The sequence below is a fragment of the Triturus cristatus genome, chromosome 4_1 (assembly GCF_964204655.1).
Source record: "Triturus cristatus chromosome 4_1, aTriCri1.1, whole genome shotgun sequence".
In the NCBI taxonomy this organism is placed as follows: domain Eukaryota; kingdom Metazoa; phylum Chordata; class Amphibia; order Caudata; family Salamandridae; genus Triturus; species Triturus cristatus.
The window spans coordinates 310,371,403-310,389,995 of NC_140585.1; the positions used below are offsets into that span (position 1 = coordinate 310,371,403).

General features: G+C 41.6%; 1 protein-coding gene across 2 annotated transcripts in view; it reads left to right on the plus strand.

The window, feature by feature from the left end:
- LOC146854842 (butyrophilin subfamily 2 member A1-like) overlaps positions 1–7,750 on the plus strand; it is a 181,182-nt gene extending 173,432 nt beyond the window's left edge. For both annotated transcript variants that reach the window (XM_085652217.1, XM_085652218.1), the window contains exon 4: positions 3,990–7,750. In XM_085652217.1, coding sequence (XP_085508343.1) covers positions 3,990–4,459 — 470 coding nt within the window. In that variant the 3' untranslated portion in view covers positions 4,460–7,750. The remainder of the gene's footprint in view (positions 1–3,989) is intronic.
- Positions 7,751–18,593: the final 10,843 nt, after the last annotated feature.

Below are 18,593 nucleotides of genomic sequence, written 5' to 3' on the forward strand. Positions count from 1 at the left end.
ATAGTAGTTCATGCATAATAGATGAGTTCTTGGAGAAATCAATAATCCTAGCTGAGGAAAGTCCCAATGGCGTAAGGGTCTGGTTTATAAGAACTCGTTGTGACGTGGGGATGGACAGATGTAGTTGACCATGCCTGTATTTGGATAGCATGGCTAATGCCTGAATAAGGACTGGGTTTCTATGCCTAAATAAGGGCAATGCGAAATGTGCCTATATAAGGATATGATTCAGGAAAACCTATGTAGGGACATCTAAATCCAAACACAACACTCTGTTATGAAGGCCATCATGATGTTATGTTCCTCTATAAGCATTCAAGACTGTCTAATCAGTGATCTGGCATTCAAAGGTAGGCATTTAAAATCAGGAATGCTCTGAATAGTGTTCTCGATTGAGGTTCAGGTCATGGTAAACTTGTATCTATCCTGAATTGCACTTAGTTGCTGAATATGAACTAAAGTAATGCCAGTTACGACTTTGACTTTTTGGATCAAAATCCGCATCCAATAATATAGAATTTGAACTGGATATTGTTGGATCATGGTTTATTAGTGGGTGCAGGTAGGTACCTACAGCTGATAATAACACCACAATCACAAAACATGTCCAGTCACGTCTCAGTAAATTAATCCTTGCTCAATCCTTGTTAGCTTTGCTGACGAGCAGTCAGGCTTAACTTAGGATACAGGTGTGTAAAGCATTTACAAAGCACCAATACAGTCAAATTTATAAAAATATCCATGTGAAGCTGCTTAGCTTTACTTGTCTTGGTTGAGTGGATGCAGGTGGCTTCTTAAAGCTCTTTTCTACCTGTTGGTTTCAGGGAGTCCACTCCTTAATCTTTTTACGACAGGCGAAGTCCTCTTTTGTGAAGCTCAGAGTGTGCAGCAAGTTCACTTCTAGTGAGTGCAGTCTTCTTGTGGTACAGACCAGGGGTTCAGGAGGACATTCCTTCTTCTCTTGATATTTTCATGCAGGGATTTGAGTTGCTGGACAGCTCTCTCATATTTATCCAGGCTTCTGGGCTGGCAAGAAGAGGGGCACCCCTGACCAATGGGGTGCAGGGTTCCACCCTTTATGATGACCACTTCCTCCAAAGTGTAGCATTTCCCCACACTCCCATTACGGCCCTTCTCCTAATTCAATTACGGGGCACCCATCTGACTAGGCGTGCAGGAAGTGGGGGTGGGCCTGGTTCCTGTCCTTACTGTCATTCTCCCTTGAAGACCAGTTTGGCTTCCCAGCCCCCTTCCTGTTCTTGCATCTGCAGGCAGCAGGCAGCAGGTCTTCTCCCATCAGAAGTCTCCTTTGTCTCATCCCAGGCCACTTAACACCTAATCAGGACTGCTTGGCTCGGCCTGTCAATGGCTAGCCATTCAGGAGAGGCTGTTTACATGTCTCAAGTGGATAACTTTAGGAAACTAGTTCTATAACTTATTTCCTATAATAGTTCAAATAAATCCAACCCTGGCAAGTTGCTGGATTTACTGTAACTATTAATTTAACACTTTTAAATATTATTTTAGCTCATTCCACTCACATTAGACGTTATCAAAGCTAAATAAAGCCTTCCCATGTTAGCCCATGGAGCTAATGTACTACAATGGGGAAAAACTAAATTGGTAGTTATTCCCTCGCCAGGGCATATGAAACATATTTTATAATGTCCCTGCTTATTTTAACACAGTGGCTTATACGTTAAAATAAGATGGTTAAAGGCTTTTAAATTACCTTTAATTACAAAGTTGAAATTGGATGTAGTTTTATTTTTAAAGCAGCCTGCATGCAGGGCTGACTTTTAATTTGACAGCAGGCAACGCAGCAGTGCACACTTAAGAGCATTAAATCTACGGGGCCTCTACACTTGCATGCCCTACCATATACTAAGGACTTACAGGTAGACAGTCAGAACCAATGATAATTAAATCTAATGATCATATATCTTTTAACAGAGCACTGTCCCTGGACCTGGTTTGCAGGGCCCATGGCACAGTCAGAGTCAATAACCACCAGTATCAGTCAAAAATGGGGGCAGAAAGTAGGGAGACACTGCAAAACACCCTTGTTTTTCACAGATATTATAGAGTACAGCATTGGAAGCATCCTAATATGTGTATAATAATTTAGATTTTATTATTTGTGTTATTATATGCTTGCATGCTAATGCCTTGTTATATTTTCATTATTTATTTTATGGGCTGTAGTAGTAATGTATCTAAATCATATGCTATTGTATATGCACAGGAGAAATAAATACATTATTATTAAAAAAAGAAGATTGCTTTCAAACAGTTCTTTCCTAATGTCATAATTTCACTGCAGACAGCAATTCCGAAACTTTCATACACTTCCCCAACACCAGGTATATGTACAAATATATTTTATTTTACCCAGGGTATTCACCCCTGCTGACATAACAGCCATTTTCAGCATGTTTCCACATTATAATTAGGTAAGAATCTCATTCGCGTATTTTGACTACAATACAATCATATAATTTTCTTGATTGATCACTTAAGTCATAACAGTTCATATGTCGTATCCATCTTTTCTTTAAAACTGCAGACAACATATGCTCATGCATGTTCTTCTATAACATTTAGTGTGATCCTAGCCTCATTATATATATTAAAGAAAAATTCAATATAGCTGCGCTCAGTGCAGTAGGGTTCTGATGTGGGAGACTTTGCTATTCTTCTGTAATGGCCTTCACCAAAAGCTCATAGAATGAAAAGGTAGCAGCATTTTCAAAGAATACTGGGGACCTAATTTACCAGTCGCTGCCGGAGCAGGTAAGCGTGGTGGGGCAGGGAGTCGACAGATGATGGAATAAGGAAAATAAAATTCATAAAAACATTTACCACCCTGCGCTTGCCACATTGCTGAGTCAGTGATGCGGCAAGCGCAAGTTAAGTGGTTTTGTGTATTTATTTATTTTACCTATTCAGTTGTGTGTCGACTTCCCGCTCGCCCCGCCGCGCTTACCTGCACCAGTGGCGACTGCGATTTACTAAGGACTTGCATCGACCTTGCATGACGCAAGTCATCACAAGGCAACGCAAGTCCTTAACTGGGATTTACAAAGCCATGTAAGGGCCAATTTGCGTGAAATGTAATGTAATGCAATGGTTTCGGCTGAGTTGGGTAACATTACCTTGGATGGAGTATGAACGTTTCTCTGCTTCTACCCATGGATTTTGACACAATCTCAGATGTACTAAGGTCAGTAAACCAGGGATTGCACCAAAGTGCTACGTCTCCCTGATCCAAGGTACAAGGATGCCTCCATTGGCGCAAGCCTGCACACAGTGCACCAGCCCTGGGAGGCAGCAGAACTGCGGCATGCCTTTGTAAATATGGAGGCATTTCTGCTGTTTCCTTTTCATGCAGCACAGCAAGTGGCCTTGCTTCGCTGTGCTGAGTGACATCTTAGTAAATCTGGTCCTCGATGCTCAATATAGCTGCATATACTTTATAAAATATGCCAACGAGGCATGTCACTAGTGTAAGTGCCTGTCTTTTAGAACATCCGTGCATGTGTGTGCACGATCTTCACAAATAAGGTCTATAGAGGGGCTGCAACTTAACAATATTTACTACAACCAGGTGATAATATTAGTAGTTGTCCCTCCTCATATTGACGGATAATGAGGAATAGGGCACTAGCGAGCATTAGTGATTGAGCCGTAAGCCACTGATGGTAAAAGCATGAGAATGTGCCTGGTTTGCTCTCCCATCTTCTTTGATAGTTACCTCTCTGCTGGGAGAGCTAACTATCTGAATATGTTTTCTCACCACGTCAGAGTAAAAAGCTGTGATACAAATGAAAAGGCCATGAACATGAATTTGAGGTTGACTTTGTTTTGAAAACTATTAAGCTGAAGCAGTAAGCGCTATTTAGGAACGTGAGGCAAATTGAAGAATATCATGACTCAAATGATGACAGGTATATTAATATAACTCCTTTGACAATTTTTTTTTTTTTTAGATTTTAAGGATCCCCATGTTTCCAGTTTTTACTCACACTTCATTGAAGGTCTTCACCCTTCCATGGGGTTAAATTGCACTCCGAAGGGCACCTCCTTCAAGATGGATAACGGCATGTACTGGAGCTCAACGCCGAATGGGATCCGAGGAAAAGAAAAACGAGACTACACCTGTTGGTTCCAGGTGTGTCAGGTGAATGACGGGAATGTGGAAATCACCGACTACAAAGGCAACTATCTAAGTTTGGACCCACATGACTACCGTAAACGCATCAAGACAGTAAAATACAGGAATCAACCCTATTCTCAATTTGAAGTTCAATATGAAAATGAGAAGGTGCTTTTTAAGGCATCCAATGGACTCTTTCTGTCCAGAATTTACTACCTTGGTATTGAGATACACACTATAGAGGCCCAAAAGAGCCCAAAAGATGTTTTCAGCCTCTTTGACCTAGTCAGTGCTTATGCCTAGATCCCATCTTAGATAATGGGAAAGGGTGTTATGTATACTTTAGTGTAGTGATTATATGAAACTTCAATAAACATATGGGATGTAATTGTAGCAAAATATAACACAGTTATCAAGGAAGAATAAATCATTGTAAATGACTCGCAGTTTAAAAATTTATCAGAGCTATAACAACAGTCCAATATCAAATTGTGATACAACAAATTTGAGATCATATTATTGTCTTCTTGAATATCTATCTATCTATCTGTCTATCTATTATATTACCTACAGGCCGTCGCCAGTAGGTAGTTATAATTAGGATCTAGTTTCCATAGGAAAAGCGTTTTTTGTTTTGCCAATAACTTTAGTGCAGTTAGACGAATCTTCACAAAATGTTAAAAATTGATACAACACTCCATTGAGCTTCAGTATTGAAAGTTTGGGGGTGATTTGCCAAGTGGGGGCTGAGAAAATGGAGGGGTCCCAAAACACTTTTTCCCCAGTGTTAATTCCCATAGATATTTCAGAAACAACTACAGCCCAAACTGCTGGACAGAATTACACTAAATTTTACAGAAAGGTAGCTCTTGGTCCGGAAAGCGATTTTTTTTTAGGTTTTGCCTGCATGTTTGTGAAATCTATTATAGTTAATAGAAATCTTGAAAGGGGCTTATATCCCGCCCTTGCTTTTTATTGGTTTGTGTGCTTGCTACTAACTCAGGATCTTACTCTGAAGCCTCGAATTAGCTCAGTGATCTCCACCTGTTGTTTTCAACTTCGTAAAATAAAAAAGATTTGTAGATTTCTTACTCGTGATGCCCGGATTCAGGTGATTATCGCCTTGGTCATGTCCCGTGTTGATTATGCCAATTCATTAAATTTTGGCATCCCCCTCTATCTTTCAAGACGCTTACAGATAGCACAAAATCAGGCTGCTCGTCTGATTGTCCACCATCCTAGGCATCATCACATGACTCCTCTCTTGAAGCAATTACACTGGCTTCCGGTTGTTCAGCGGTGCGCTTTCAAGACTGGATGTCTCATTTTCAAGTCACTTTACGGAAAGAGCCCAAAATTTGTTGATAATATGATTAACAAATACTCTTCTACACGAAATCTTCTCAGCTCACTAAAATGTATTACTTATTCCTCATTTTAGATTAAAGCGCACTGGTGGTGCCAGGTTCTCTACCTTGGCCCCCATATTTTAGAATTCTCTTCCCCTCAAAATCCGCTCCTGTACCAATCGTCTTGGTTTCAGGAGTCTGTTAAAAACTTGGGGGCATATTATCAAGCACGGCGTTAACATTATCACTGCTTTAGCGGCAGAAAACTGCTGCTAAAGCGGCGATAATGGGCTTGATAATATGCCGCAGAGAATTCCAATACAAGCCCATGTTGACACCAGAACATGGGCTTCTATGGGAATTCTCAAGGGCATATTATCAAGCCCATTATCGGCGCTTTAGCGCCAGTTTTCTGCCTCTAAAGCAGCGATAATTTTAACGCCGTTTCTTGATAATATGCCACTTGCCTCTTCCGACAGGCTTTCTAAACCCTCTTTTATGACCTGGATCTCAACCAAAATAGCGCCATGAAACCTCCCCGGTGTACGTGCGCTCTATAAATTAGTTCTAACATAACATAACTTTTCCTCCATTTCTATTGGCTGTAGCATACTATTTCCTGTTGTTCCTTGTGTGTTTTTTCAGTCTGCTTTGGCCCAAGCACTCTTTCAATTTGCTTTGCTGGAACTTTTTTCAGCTTGTCAGCACCCCTGTTGTCCCTACAAGATCTACACCTTTGCTTTGAAGCTACAGCACTGGCTGAATGCCATGTACTCAGTGTGCTGTGCTGGTCTCAGTGGAGACCATATGATCCCAGTTCTGGTTTGGCACTCACCAGTCCCCCCAGGGCAACGTGCACTCACCAGTCCTTCCCGGGGCCGGAGCAGGCATCTTCTCTAGTGCTTGCTTTTGTTGCATAGGTTGCCGCTTGCAGAGACCCCGCTGCTGTCATATAAAAGGTACTTGTTCAACTGAGCACGCAGGAAGAGTGAGCTGCACCCCTCGCAGCTGTGTGCCTGGCTTCGCTTGTGTTTATTTTGCATAATTTTGCAGGCTCTCTATCCAACTCTCTCATCCCATCTGCATGTGTTGCTGTTTGTCCTGTCCTCCCCTCAATCTCCCTCCCTCTGCTTCTTGCTGTAGCTACAGATCCCACCTCCCCACCCCAATCACTGCTTTTGTGCTTTTCCCTTTTTGTAAATGTGTGTTCAAACGCATGGTGTATGTCCAGGAATGCTTGTTGTTGTTTATCAACTACACAGTTTGTACCTTTTCATGTTTAAAATCACATTTACAAGTTGTGGTAGAACCTGGTACTTGCTGTGAGATTAGTACAAATGAAATGGTGAAGGGATTAGTGCATCACCAGGCAAAGTAGGGCAGAGTTCTTTCACATGGAAGGCCTGGGGGCTGGGAATTGTGCAGGAACTACAAGAAAGCTAATTAGGTGAAGCACACCCCAGGATTACTTTGATTCATTGACAGGGCGACATTTGAAAAAGTATTGTTTCCACAGTAGACCATATCAGCAGTCAAATATTTTCAACAACGAATTTGTAAAATGCCAATAAAATTAATTGGAAGGCATTGCTTAGCGAGAACGCTGAATAGCTTGGGAACATTTTTACTACCCTTGAATGAGTCACTTCACTCAAGGATGTTTTTATTAAAGCTTTCATTTAGACATAGTCAAGAACACATTCAGCTTCATGCTTGAAAAAGTTTTTAAATTGTAATTTTGGGTGGGTACCTATGTGAATATTAAGTTGTCCGGTGTCATTTGTGAATAGCGTGTGATGCTTTTCTTTGCATTCTCTTATTTGTAGGTAGCTGTGCTGCCCTTTCCTATTGTACATATAGGCCTATTAACTATCAGAATGTAAACAGAAAAAATAGGGTTCGGTGAGTGCCTCATGACCTGATGCAGTAGCACACATTGAGATATCTTGCATAGTTCAGGTCTTACATAGAGATCTCCAGTTCAGGGACATCTTAAGGATTTGGGGAGCCCTGGGCCAAATGTATTTTGGGGGTCCCTGTTTGGAATAGCTTTGAATTTATGATCTAACTTCAGGTCTTTCCTGCCCATTTGGCCAGGTCACAGCAGCAGCGCACTAATGTTACTGCAAATAATCTTGGTGGCACCCTTCCTTTTCTCATATATGAGGTCCTGTTTTGATTTAAAAGACAGTTTTTTATGAATGTTGCATAAACATCAATAAAACTTTGCTCATGCCTTAAAAAATCTCTGCTCCAGTTGTCTCCTGTCAGGTTGCAAATACCCAATTAATTCACGTTTATGTTTTTAACATTCTGGATGCAGTGCAAAGGGGTACCAGAATACACAAAAGGGGCGATTCTGATGTAGTTTGGAAGGGTTCCGAATCGAATTTGTGTTTGCCGAATCAGATCCGGAACCCTTGTTTCTGACCCAATCGTACACACCGAGTACGATGCCTGGAAACCAGTAGGGCTGTCCGAATCGGTTCCGACAGGTTGCATCTTTCGGAGCCGAATCGTACAGCTCTATGGACTCGGTTTCCTAGCGAGCGAGTATGATGACTGATTCAGACAACTGTTCTGAATCGGTTTCTCCAGAATGAATTGGCTGCCAGAATCTGCCTTTGGGGGACCATAGCCGGCCCCCCTTCACCCAGGGCCTTCCGAATCGGGCCCATGAGGGTACCCAAGGGACCTCCATTTCCAACCATGCACATTGTGGCAGGTACCTTGGGGTGCCCGCCACAGGTGCAAGGTTTTCCCCAACAACCCCTTTCTTCAATGGGAGCCTGTGTTCTCGCTCAGAACACATGTTGCCATTGAAGTCAATGGGAGTCTGACCGACTCTTATCTGGAAACATCCGGATACATCCAAATCGCTCGGTCGGACTCCCCCGATCCGAGTCGTCCAGAAAGCATTACGGAACCGATTCTGTAGGAATGCTTTCCGAACAACATCGTAATCGACCCCAAAATAGAAATGAGTAAACTGCACATGTATGACATTTGAATCTCTGAGACATTTCCATGTGCGAGAGTAGAATCCTGGGGAGTGTTAAAATGTTAGGAGAGAGTGAGAGAAAGATCATGCCAGGCAGAAATTCACCCTTGCACCACTTGGGCTGCTTACTTGGTATGTTCACATGTTCATTCTTAGAGGGAAGGGGAACAGGTGGTTCCAGTCTTTTTCTCTCATTGCTGTCCTCAGTAACGTTGCCTTTCTTTGCTTTAAGTTAACTGGCACTTATGTGTTTTGTGCAGTTCAACTATTCAGAATTGCTCAAATGGGGGTAACCAATTCTAGCGGGATAAGGCTAAACTTTCCAGTTAGTTGAAGTAAAACATACTGTTAGCTGGGAAAGCCTGAGGTCATTTGAGGTATAAAGAACAAACTGTAACAGGGACTGTTCCTTTCACTTCCCCCTCCCGCTCTCTAATCGGGGGTGCTGCGTCACGCTTATTCTTAGAATTCCCACACCCATACTGTGCTGCTGAAGGTTTAGTTTCAAGCATGCACTTCCTCTGCGTGTAATCTGCCCCTCCCCCATAGCCCCTAACATGATTTTTATACAGTCTTCCTAGTAATGCCTTTTTTTATGCATTTTCAGTCATTGCAGTAGATTGCAAGTAGAGGACAACTCCCTGTATTTGAGTGCTTGCCTGAGTCAAGACAATAGTCCTAAATTATATTTCCAATGATGAAGGATCAAGGACACAGGAACTGACATCACTTCTCTGTTTTCCAATTTAAAACACTGTGCCAGGTCACATAGCACGAATGTCAAAATTCATAGAACAGGGTATTCAAATATTAGGAAGTAATGGCGCTCTGCAGATAAACGTAGGTATAGTAAGTTACAATATCTGTATGGTGCAAAACAGGGAGGGGAGACCCCTAAACCCCTCAAATTGTAAAGGCCAAAAGAAATTGACCTCAAACTGAGCAAAAGACCGGTCCTGTGCACACATACAATTATATAATCAACGATCGATACAGGTAATTACAATGCATCAAAGAAAACATCCATATATGAATTGAAAATTCCGTTTAATAAGCATAACCAGCCGACACGTGTTTCATCGTGGGAAGTGTGAACCACGAATCTTCAGGGCTGGAAAAAATACAAAACAATTCATGCTAAGACAAGTGCCATAAGCAAAGCGATACTACAAAATAATGCTCATTACAAACGTAGTATATCAAATCAGTGCGAAGATATACAGGAAGAAAACACCACAACTCCAAGAAGGTGCTGAAGTAATAATAAGATAAAGGTGTCGATAGTGCCTACACCACCAATCGGTGTAAAGTCAAAAAAAAGGAAAGGAAGAAAGGAACTAAATATCACCAATACACCCGAAAATGTGGAGCGAATCAAAAACTAAGTCCCAAGGGTAAAAAAATACTAAACAAATGTACACACAAGACCATACCTGAAGCTAATGCCAAACCAGCAGTAAATGCTGTAAAGTAAAACAATACAAACAACAAATAAACAAGTGTTCTTAGATACCAAGACAATGGAAAGCGAGGCGTGTAAAACACAGTAAATAGGGACGTCTTACCCCACTACCGGTGATATTTCCAACCCGGTAGGGTAAATACAGGGTCAGTCGGACTGCACAGATTAGTAACGTCTCTGTATGAATAAAAAATAATGCACCCAATGTAGACAACACATGAAAGCGTAGAAGAGTAAGTCCAAGCAAACGATTAGTGCTAAAATAACGTAAGTACAAGAAAACAAATCGTACCTTCAAGTTAAAACAGCCACGATCAAAGATAACTTCATACCGCCAGTCACGTAAAAATCCGATATACATGAAAAGTATCTTTAGGGAGTAATTCCCGCTAATAGTAGTCAGGTGACGTGTTCGTTAAGACAAGTCTATGCCATCCATTATCTAGAATGCAAACCACAACGGAAAACACATTAGGTGAAGTTAATGTCACCCATTGCGTATACACAAAGTAGATAGGAGATGTCAAAACATACTGTTAGCTGGGAAAGCCTGAGGTCATTTGAGGTATAAAGAACAAACTGTAACAGGGACTGTTCCTTTCACTTCCCCCTCCCGCTCTCTAATCGGGGGTGCTGCGTCACGCTTATTCTTAGAATTCCCACACCCATACTGTGCTGCTGAAGGTTTAGTTTCAAGCATGCACTTCCTCTGCGTGTAATCTGCCCCTCCCCCATAGCCCCTAACATGATTTTTATACAGTCTTCCTAGTAATGCCTTTTTTTATGCATTTTCAGTCATTGCAGTAGATTGCAAGTAGAGGACAACTCCCTGTATTTGAGTGCTTGCCTGAGTCAAGACAATAGTCCTAAATTATATTTCCAATGATGAAGGATCAAGGACACAGGAACTGACATCACTTCTCTGTTTTCCAATTTAAAACACTGTGCCAGGTCACATAGCACGAATGGCTATGGTTATATTTCTCTTTTGCTCCAGAGAAAGTACATTAAATAGTGCAATAGTGCCAAGTATCTAAAGCAGTCAGCCACTCATCGAGCATACACTCTGTTCTCCTTCCTTGCACTCCGTCACACATACACAGACCCGCACGCGCATACTATAGACAATTAATACCATTTTGCATTGCACACCTGCACGCATTTGAAGTGTGCTGGTCGTCTGCATGTATTTTAGTGTGCTTGTTCAAGGTGTTGAGCCGACGTCAAAATCGAATCCATTCCCAGGCCAAAGGTTAGCTGCTCTGGCCGTTACGCCACATCCTCTGTCCCGCCTCTTCACTTCTATTTTCGGTACTCAAGTATACCGATTTATAGACATATCAAATTTACATAATTTCAAGCTGGTTTATTATAAACTATGTTCAAGTTGGAGCGAAAACTGCACTCCAGATACCAGGGGCACAGCTGAATGTCACCTGATGAATGACTTATACCTTTCTTTATCGTTCAAGTTAATCCAAAATTAATCCATGTACTCCAAATCTTTTAATTTAGTTTCATTTTATTTCCTTTGTTCTTTCCACACGTGATTTGCATTTGCGTATTTTATATCAAAGTTTCTCATGCAGTGGATATGCACATCCATGCCTTTTTCCAGGCACGCCAAAATACGTAAAGCATCCTCAATTGTTAGTGAATATATTACCCAATGCATTTCGGGCTTTCAAAGCCCTTCCTCAGGGGTTCACTAAAAAATAAAAGAACGTAGCTGTTACAATTTGGTTTCAAACCTCTATGCCTAACATACCAAAACTACACTGTGTATCAAATAAACACGTATATGGCGCTTTCCCTCTAAAACAGTAGCTACAATACTACCATGTCTATACAGCACCTTCTAAGAAATGAATGAGATTTAAAACAGAAGTCACCAAAGCCCTCCCATCTAGCAAGAAAGGTAGAGACTGGCACTGTTCCCTTTCTTACTCCCAGATCGAGAGAACTTGGTTTTGGTTAGGTGGATAAGCATTCCCGAAGCAGTACAGTGCCAGAGCTTTACTCATTTCTCTTTCAACAAAGTCGCTCTTGGTAAAAATGAATGTGAAAATAACATTTATTTGTGCAGCGCCGAAAGCACGTGAGCTTCGAAATCACTCAGTTTTCAGTGGAGAGTTCAGCAGAGAAGACTTGGTTGAACCACCCGCCCTTCATGTTTCTTGGTAGCAGAGCTTTGTACTGCAGCTTACCAGAGAGTTCAGTTACACTGTGCTAGTTTGATGTGTCCTCCACCTTTTACCTACCCCCCCCCCCATGTATATTAATCACATATGGGTGACCTATGGCATTTATCAATGCTTGTTGTTATTTGGTATAAATCTGTTAAGTCGTTTTCAAGATATTTAAAGAAAAACAAATATGCATATCGAAAATTCGGATTACTTCATGACAATTTTGCAGAGTGTTGTGAATGCACATGCCACAAGGAATGCCGTGATTGGGCGGCCACAACCTGTGCAGAAAGTAGCAGGTGCCATTTTGTGTAACAGGACACGATCCCAGGGGCTGAAACTATTTATTGACTGTAATAGAAGGGGTCAGGACAGAGGTACCCTGACCCCATAACTGGAATATGGGGGTCTCTGAGGGACCACTTATGCACAGAACATGTCGAAAAATGTTTCTTCTCTCCACATGTGATATTCGCAGATAAGTCGTGACTCTCAGCTCAAGGTTGCAATGAAATCTCAAACATTGCTGAAAATGAACAACAATCATACACTCAGACAGCAATGAATTCACTCTCAGATGCACTCACACTCTCTTACACTCACTCACAGACCCACTCAGAGGCTCATGCACCCATATATATCGATAGAGATACTTAGCACAACGAATGCAGTATGAATTAAAAAGTACAACTATGCAGATATAATTGGGCAAAATTAAAGGGCACAAAATCTGCTGACTGTATTTTGAATGAGAAGAAAAAATATAACTGTAGAGAGAGTTAATAATTGAGGTGGATGTGAGTCCACCACAAGAAATAAGGTCACATACTTGTCATGGTAAATAACAGCTTCTATAACTTAATCTTGGGCTCAAACCACTATTGGATATAACATATTTTTTGCATAAATTACGCTATGACAATATGACGATTGGGCCGTCCACCGTCCACAAGTGCCTTAAAAAGTATTGGGCTTCTAATTAAATGGATGGACTATATGTCACATAGTGACAGAATAGCAAATCTGACAAAAAGTTCTGGTCTATTGCGTTGTATGAAGATGGTACTCTTTTCCAAACATCGTAGTATACCCTGTACCCTTAAAAACTCAGTCCTTGTTAACGTCAAGTGCACAGTGATTATTTATAGGCATTTAATCCAGTAATAGTTGAAAATGTAACTTCCACAGCCAGGGCCTGTGATGTATGGTACGTACTAATTCATGACATTAGATATTACATAGACCTTAAAAAATGGGACAGTCATATATTTTTCTAATAAAAATGTTTACTTTTCTCACTACCTGAATACAGTCCGCCCGAGGCACAAATCATGACAGGCAACTTGGGGAAGGGAGGGGTCTTCCGTATCTACCGGTCCTTAACAATCAATACTCCCAATACATTAAACCGACTCAGGGACCAGTGGGAGGGATGCATCGGGCCTCTGGAGGAAGAGGACAGGAGAGATGCACTGATAGCACCCAAAACAATCATCACTTCCACTAGTCTCTCTCTGGTCCAACTGTACTACCTACATATCGCATACTTTTTTTGAAAATTCTTTTTTATTGGCATTTGTATAAACATTACATACAGAGGCACATTCGGAGTTACTATTGATGCTGAACTACACAAGGCAGGAACGCCCAGCCGCATCCCGGGCGGACCCCCGAGCTCGGGGACCCGCGGGGATGCGCGTCGTTACTCTTTTTAAGCTGCAGACAGACGCCCAGGGTCTGCGTCTGGGCTTGCCCCACCAATGCGCACGGTGGTCACTGCGCCGCACAAGAGCCATGTAGCGTGTCTATTCCCCTGTGAGGTGTATCATCAAGCTATGGGGTTGCAGCCATAAGCTAACCTTCAACCAACTGGGGATATAGAAACTGGGGGGGGGGGGGTGCACTATGCCACGGATAGTGATCAACAGTAGTCTTGTGCCTGAGAGCTGGACCATCGCGTGGGATGATGTCGGGGTTTTTGCAGGTGCGAGGATGGGGGGGGGAGGATAGTCGGGTACATATCGCATACTTAACACCGAAACACCTTCACAGCGCAGGGCTAAGACCAGATGCATCCTTTCTACTCTCCAACCCACACCAATCAGATTTCTTCCACATGATATGGCTCCGCCCCGTCATTACATGAGATTGGGATTCCATAGAAAAGAAACTCACAGAGGCTCTGGGCTGGGAGGTCCCACATAAGCCATTAAACGTGCTCCTGGGAGTTGTGGATGGGTTGGACGGGTCTAGACCCGACAAACTATTCCTGAGCACAGCCATCATGGTGGCCAAGCGTTACACTGCGGCTAACTGGTTGAACCCTGCTACACCTACCATAGCAAAATGGCACAGAGGGGTGGACTGGTGCGCGGCACAAGAGAGAATTATGTACAATGCCAGGGGATGCCCGGCGAAATATCATAGAATCTGGGGCAAATGGTTGGGGGTACTAGACGAATAGCGCTACACGTGTTTAACTATGAGCTCGATGCATGACTTTACTCTGTCCTCCTCTTTGTAATCATGCCTTTCAGATGGGTTCACTGTACGGTAACATGATGATGTCATATAATTGCTGTATACTATTGCCTATATATATTTACTTTTGGTATGGCATTGGCTTTTAATTTTAGAAGCTGGACAGTCACCCAAAGTGCTCTTTTTCATATTCCTGAGTTACAAATATTGTGAATACAGTCATCAAAATGACATTTTATCCACACAAGGTGAAGGTAATATGTGGTTTTGCAGTAAATTGTGTGTAAATCCCAAATTGCCACTTCATAGGATTATAAATAATGTTCTTATGGTGGATGTTACATTTGAAACAGGATCCGAGAGTGAAGTCGGACAATCATTTCAATACCTAACTGAATATAAATGTAGTACATTTGATGCATTCAGCTTCCCTGGCTCTCTGCTGTTCCATACAGCTGGCTGCAGGTAGTCGTTGAAGCTGAGGTCCTGGTCGCCTCCTCGCTTGGCCTTGCTGCATCCTAGCAGAAGAAAAGGAGCAGCAACTTTGAGGAGGTCTGCTACCCTTGACGGTGAGGTGTCAATGGCTTAACGGCATTCAAAAATGTGTGCACCAACAAGACAGAATTTCTGTCAACATACACTTACGGATGAACAATGGATTCCGACAATCACAGATCAATATAGCAAACGTGGGACAGTGGATGCCGGCTACAGGTAGCGACAGGCTGCACTAAGTAGACCGCCATCAATGATGGACACATCAGGCATCCGCCATGTTTGGTCTGCCATCCAAAACCAAAGTCAGCATAGGGTATACCAGACAGCATGGCAGAGCACAAGGGCACAATTGATGGAAGCATGACATTGCTTCAGTAAATAACAACTAGACTGTCCAAATTACATACAGTAAATATTCATGAACTGCTGTGTAATCTACGGCAATCTCGACAGTTTTCAGCAAGCAATATTAAAAATAGTATTTAAGAAAATGTTGACCATACATACGTATTTAAAAATATTTTTAAAAAGGAGATATTTTTAACATTGAACACATTTATTGGGTAACTTGGGTCATATTATCAACGGCCAGCGATAATTATCGCTGGCCGTACATAGCGATAGAAATATTATCGCCGGCTATCGCTGAATATTATCGCAATGATAACGCTATATTTACAACGCATAGCGCTATGGCGATAATATTTCAGCGATAGCGGTGTTTTCAATGGAACATCGCTGGTTTTACAGCGATGTTCCATTGAAAACAGCGATAACATTGCTGATAGGACCCTGTGGTCCTATCAGCATAATCCATCTCCCATTAAAAGTATGCCTTAGTCAGGAATTTAACAGACGTTAAATTCCTGAGTTAAGGCTGAGTTAGCGCATTTTTTTTTATCGCTGCACCTCCTTGTTAATATCACGAAGCTGCCTTCACGATATTAACATGTGTTGTTTTCACAGCCACGCCTTCTTTGCATCTCATTAGCGATGCGAGGCGAGGCTGTGAAAAAACGGGCTCTACATCAAGGAAACACGCGCTAGCTAGTCCTTGATGATATTGCGATATAATTATCGTCGCTTTTCGCCCAAAAACAGACGCTAAAGCGGCGATAATTATATCGCCAGCCCTTGCTTATATGCCCCTTAATTTTTATTTTTTGGGTGTTTTGGCACTAATTTTTTTTTTAAATTGTAGTGTTGACAATATATGTTTATACATATTTTGTTAAAATATATGTTGTAGAACCAAATGAAGAATATTTTTTAATATTCTTTCTAAATATGTGTTTTGAATTTGACATGGGCTAAAATAACAATTGTTGTAATACGCCTATCAAACATGTGTGAACATACGACAATGACACTTTGCACTCGCATGTTGTAGATACGCAGGAAAGATGGAGAAGGATACACAAACATAATGAATGAGGGTACACACCACTTTCAGTTCTAGAAACCATGCAGTGAAAGCACGACATACAGAAATATAGGCTGAACCTGTTCCACAACAGTTTCAATCTGAACTTTTGCTGGAAATAAGAATTCAGGCTGCCATCCCACCCATTGTGAAGATTATGTCAGTGTTACATTTCTGTGCTATTGACTCAATCCAGTGCACAGATAGCAACTCCAGTGGGATGTCACAGCCAACATTTCCAGCTGTCCCCCATCAGATTCTTCCTGGATGTTATGCTAAAATGTACGAATGACTATGTTCATTTTCCAACAGATAATTCTACGATGTACAATCCCAAGGCCTACTTCTATGTCTTGGGAGGCATACCAGATGTGGGTGGTGCCATTGGTGGCATTGGCTTTACGTTGGTGCCACCTCATGAGTGGGAGCAAATATACCACAATAGGAAGAATTTTCACTCTATCAATGTGCAGGTGGCTTGCATAGATGATATCTACATCACCAGTGTGTGATTAAGCTTTCCAGGTTCCACCCATGATTCACTACTGCTACACAACACCTCCATATCACAACAAATGGCAGACCTTGCACTAAGAAGGGCATGGCTTGTTGCAAAGTTTAGGTTGATGTCAATTGTTATAGGAAAGTTGTGCACTTCTAAACATAATTTCACTTAAGTTTGTTTCTGAGATTATATTTTTCACTCGACTGTGCTTATCCCAGAAGTTACATGGATTTTAGCACTTTCTGAGAAACCAATCAATGCCAAGCAAGTCCGCTTCAATGAGGCCTGGAAGTAAATGCCTTTTTGTATGATCATCCCCCCAATTTTTGGACTGATGCTGCTGTTTTTTTACTCTGAAATGCATTGGACCCTGCTGCACAGGTCCCAGTGAATGAGCTCTGACCCTTCAAAGTGCATGTGTGATTGGCTAATACCTGATTGGCATATTTAACTTACCTGAAAGCCCCTAGTATATGGTACATAGGGCTAGTAAGTTAAATGTCACAAGAGGAATGCAGCACTGCAGTCACAAAGTGAAACCATGGCTCCAAGACAGCCATTGCAGCCTAGTCAGACAGCTTTTAAAATGCCAACTTGACTTGGCAAAATAACATTTTTGCAAAATTCAAACCTTCCTTTTTGCCTTCCTGTGAAATCTACTGTAATCAAAATGTCCTTGCTTTTCACTGGTTCCTGAGCTTGCCACTTACTTTTCCTCTACATCTATTGGATGTAGCATACTATTTCCTGTTGTTTCTCTGTATTTGCTCTTATCAGTCCCGCGAGGCCCAAGCACTCCTTTTCCACCTGCTAAACTTCTTTTTTTTTAAAATATATATATTTTATTAGGTAGAGGTAGCAAGTCATATACGATTATATCATTCAAAAAGATAAACAAGGGCAATCAATTAGAATATTTCATTAATGCAGAAATTGAATGACAAAGCAAATTAAAGTCAGGGTAATAGCAGTGGTTTAAAATGCATGACATACTATATACAATTGGCTCTCGATAGCCCTTTTAGGAAGATGCAAAATAGATATTTTAAAGCGCAAACAGTGATGGATTCTTAAAAGCGTTTAAAACAACCTTGGATTATGAGCATTGCATGTAAAATCATTCAAAACTAAAAAGAATGTTAAGATCAGAGTAATCTCCTCATAAATATCATTCGGCAAAATATAAAACAGGCCTAAATAAAACAGGATGTGCAGAGGTGCCCCTATTTCCATGAGATTCCTAAGTTTGTCCGCTTGTTAATTTTATAAACCCCCATTCACTTGATTCATCCATTCATAAACTGAGGCCCAGATCAAGCTACCCCGCGTCTGTGCTCTACTAACTTTTTGTTCATAGAGGCTTCTCTCCATATTATGTATGCCCAAAAATTGCAATCTCCACCTGATAAATGTCAGAGGGTCCAGATTAATCCATCCAGTCACTAGACACATTTGTGCCACAGCCATGGCTTCAAAGATCAAGTACACTCCCCCTCTAGACAGATCCACATCCTCACTAACTCCCAGGA